This window comes from Amphimedon queenslandica, unplaced genomic scaffold (genome assembly GCF_000090795.2).
Source record: "Amphimedon queenslandica unplaced genomic scaffold, v1.1 AMPQUscaffold_12011, whole genome shotgun sequence".
NCBI lineage: Eukaryota > Metazoa > Porifera > Demospongiae > Haplosclerida > Niphatidae > Amphimedon > Amphimedon queenslandica.
In genome coordinates this window covers 10,484-14,198 of record NW_003547750.1, presented here as the reverse complement: position 1 = coordinate 14,198, position 3,715 = coordinate 10,484, and the positions used below count along the sequence as shown (strand labels likewise).

General features: G+C 34.9%; 1 protein-coding gene and 1 long non-coding RNA gene across 2 annotated transcripts; one reads left to right on the top strand and one right to left on the bottom strand.

Annotated features, from left to right (window-relative positions):
- Positions 1–628: 628 nt before the first annotated feature.
- Positions 629–3,655, bottom strand: LOC109588565 (uncharacterized). The gene is made up of 3 exons (XM_020004710.1): positions 3,410–3,655; positions 2,327–3,352; positions 629–1,242 (listed from the first exon to the last, which is right to left on the bottom strand). Exons 1-3 carry the CDS (start codon positions 3,435–3,437, stop codon positions 629–631), a joined length of 1,668 nt encoding a protein of 555 aa, XP_019860269.1. The 5' UTR covers positions 3,438–3,655.
- Positions 1,858–2,105, top strand: LOC109588566 (uncharacterized). The gene is made up of 2 exons (XR_002188246.1): positions 1,858–1,897; positions 1,999–2,105. It is a non-coding gene; the product is annotated as an uncharacterized LOC109588566 (long non-coding RNA).
- Positions 3,656–3,715: the final 60 nt, after the last annotated feature.

The window sequence follows — 3,715 nt, the reverse complement described above, 5'->3', positions numbered from 1 at the left end:
CTGAGTGAATTATTCCACCGTACCTGGTTCTGATGGACTGAGACTAAGTCTGATGATAGACACTAGTCATAGGACTCAGCTGAATACACTTCTGTCTTCATAGCAATGGAGGGGCAAGCGCCCTGGCTCCTGAAAGCAAAATTTAGAAAAACGGGAATTGCCAATGAGTAAGAATATTCCTATGATAAAATGCTATAAAAGCCAGAACAGCAACCAATGAGCTTACAGAAGAAATAAATAGAGTATACTGAAACAAAAGGACAGCTCAAAGTGGTTCTCACAGCTAGAATGGCTGGATAAAAAGAGAAGATTGCTCAGCCTGTCTTTCCTACAAAAATCCGCCATTTTACCACCAACTCAGGTGCGCGTTAATTAGAAAAATTTCATTGAATAAGGTCCATTAAATTAAATTAAATTAACACGTGGTTCTGCGCATGCGCATATGTCAGTACTCGGAATCGGTATTCGATTCCAGTCCCAAAAGTATTTGGAATCGGAATCGATTGCTAATTTCTGGATTCGCCCATCACTAGGCAGCATGCACGTGCGCACGCACAAACATTTAAACCATTTAATAATATAAATTACTTTTTAATTAACTAATACAATGTATGTATATATGTAATAATTACACAAAAGCTATTCTGTTTTCAATAGTTTTATAATAAGGTAAAGAATAACAAGTTTGTTTATGTTTATTGTCTTCTAGAACTAGTCTCCTTAGTGTATCATTGGTCCTGAGAGATTCCATCAGTACCAGTACTCCATCAGTATCAATGTTAGTACCGTTAAGATAAAGGACTGACATTGTGCGGTTGTAGAGTAAAAGTTCAGCTAGTGACTGAGCACTGGTTGAAGTGATGTCAGGATTGTTACAAAGATATAAGGTAATAATTGTTTTATTATTAATTAATGATTGTGTTAGTGCAATGACTCCATCATCATTGATGGAATTATCACTAATCCATAGTTCCTCTAATGAAGTATTGTTTGTTATTTTGTGTGACAGTAAGAGGATGACATCTTTTTTTATTTTAGTGTTGTGTATACTAATCCTCTTTATTGTTCTTATGTCTAGTGCTAATGACATCAATAAGTATACAATATCAGGTGATGAGTGATGGAGGTTAATTTCCTGATGATTGTCCGTTAACTGACTGATCACTTCCTGACATTGACCTGCTGATGGTTTAGTGAGGGATACACTACCACTGATCCATTCCACCTCTCCAGTCTCTTCTCCTAATAGTAAACACAGTCAGTCAGTTAATGTGTGTACCGTATTTGCTCGATTAAACGCCTGGGTGTTTATTTCTTAACAGGAAAAAAAATCAAGTAAAAAAAAACAAAAAAAGCCCATAGTAGATTTGAACACACGACCTTCTAATGTTCCAAACTGTACTCCAACAGCTAGGCTATCTCGGACAATCTAAATCCTAGGGCACATTTACTGGGTAAAATATGCATATAGTTAGAAAATATTTGTCATGGGCATTTATTTGAGCAGGGCGTTTATTTGAGCAAATACAGTATATAATAGGTAAATAATGTAAATTAGTCAGTCAGTTAATGTGTGTATATTATTATTTTAATACAGTATAATAGATAAAATGATAATATTATTATTATTTTATTAATGATGTTTGTGTGTTGTTCCAGGTGATGCTGGTTTTTGTACCAGTAAGTCCTTACAGCTGCTAGGATGGAATGGGTGTGGTCTATCTTTTATCATGTGACAGCTAGTAAACAAAAATCAATTGTACGTTTTATTAATGTATTGAAATCAATAATTATTGTCCCTCCCTTTTTCTCTCATACTCATTTTTTCTCCCTCTCCCTCTCTTTTTATAGTCCTTGGTCCATATGCCAGCTAGTCAACTTCAAAGCACAAGCTAATGTAAGCATATACCATATATACTTGTATCTTGTCATTATCTGTTCTGAATTCTTGCATTTTAAATTATATTTTGTCTCTTTTTATTCTTTCTCTTTTTTTAGAGCAGAAGATTCTATATGATAACTTACAATTATACTGACTATGATTTTTGGTAATTTTTATTGTGTTTTTGTGAATCTTTTTTATAAAGTTTTATTGTCAAACTCAATCACTGGTACTCAAGTTCTATACAATGGGACGTGAAAGTGTCTCTGTTATACAGAGGTGTCCTTTATGTGGAGGTTATTTTATACAGTAAGGAATGTAATTGGTACACTAGGTGCTGTCCATTAGGAGGTGTGCACTATAGAGAGTGTTTGTTAATAGAGGGTTTACTGTATTAATGGTATAATATGTGTGTGTATTAATATTAGTATCAAAATAACTCACCTCCAGCAGTTAGTAGTATTTCTTTTATTTGAGTGTGTCCTCCTTCATTAGCTATCTCTACTGCACTCTTTCCTCTCTCATCTTTACTGTTAGGATCAGCTCCTAACTGCAGTAGCATTGATACTTCAAAACTATAACCAGCTTTAACTGATTGCTGGAGCGAAATGTCAAAATTGTTATTGTCTTCTCTTCTGATAGGAATCACTTTATTGTCAACAGCAACTTCCAATATTCCTAATCTACTCATTGAGTTTGTTTTGTTATTGATAGCATCAATAAGAGACTGTGATAGTGAGGTTCGTATAAACAGTGTAGCAACTACTGAGCCAATACCAATGTCCCTTATAGTGCAAGTATCTGCTATTTCTTGCCCAAAATAATACTGAAGAACTCTTTTAAAGTTTTTTAAAGTCATTATTTCCCATCTACCATTCAGTTTAATGATGAATGGCTTTGTTTGATTGCTAGTGGTTGGTGAGGCTGCTGCTGGTAATGATGACAATTTCTCCTTGATTGCTAATCGTACGTGCTTCAGTTGTGATGATTCTGAGAATTTATCAACACTATCAATGTATTGAGTTAGTTCAGTTTGTACATTTGAAAGGTATTTGTTTGCCAAGTGTTTAAGTACACCGCCACAACTGAAGAAGTCATAATGAGGCTGAAGAGAATCAAATAATTCATCAACGTCTCCATATTTCAAACTGGATACTTTAATGCTTAAATAAGCTGCTGCACTCCTAGCTACAGCTTTAAGATTCACTTTACCCTTTTCCACCAGCTCCTCAAACTCATCTCTTATATCAGAATCAAGAGATGCAAAACAAGAATGAAGACTTTCAATATTGGCAGCAACTTCACTCTTTGAACTGAGCTCAATGACAGTAGTAGGAGTAGATGATTGTGATCCAGTGATTGTTGGTTGTGGTATGTGAGATTGTGCAGTGACATCCACTGGTTGAAGTGGTCCCTCACTAACTGATGGCTGCTGCTCTAGATTAGGATCAACATTACCACCTTTCATTTCTGTTATAAAAAATTTAAATAATAGTTAAATGGGGGATAAGGTACTGTATATCTTACTTAAATTTTCCATTAGTTTAGATACCATGTTCTTCAGTCCTACTTTCTGTAGTGATGTAATGAGAGAAGAGAACACACTGTTAGGATTAGGATGACACTCAAGTGATGCTAGTACTGAAGAGAATATTTTATTAGCTCTATCATAAGGACAGAGTCCAGTGGTTCCAACAGTAAGATGTACTGCTTTAGGAATGAGATTAGATGAAAAGAGATGATTATTTAACTGAGAAATAACTGGAGCATTTCCTGCCAACAAGATCAACAAGATCAGCTAACATCTCTTTCATTGTAATGTATTCTGGTGAC

What these genes read in the sequence shown, in the direction of transcription:
- LOC109588565 (XM_020004710.1), bottom strand. Translation starts at nt 3,437, where the DNA reads ATGGTATCTAAACTAATGGAAAATTTAA. An exon ending in TAAACTAATGGAAAATTTAA is followed by an intron (nt 3,353 to 3,409) that starts GTAAGATATACA and finishes TTTTTATAACAG; the next exon opens with AAATGAAAGGTGGTAATGTT. An exon ending in AATACTACTAACTGCTGGAG is followed by an intron (nt 1,243 to 2,326) that starts GTGAGTTATTTT and finishes GTTTACTATTAG; the next exon opens with GAGAAGAGACTGGAGAGGTG.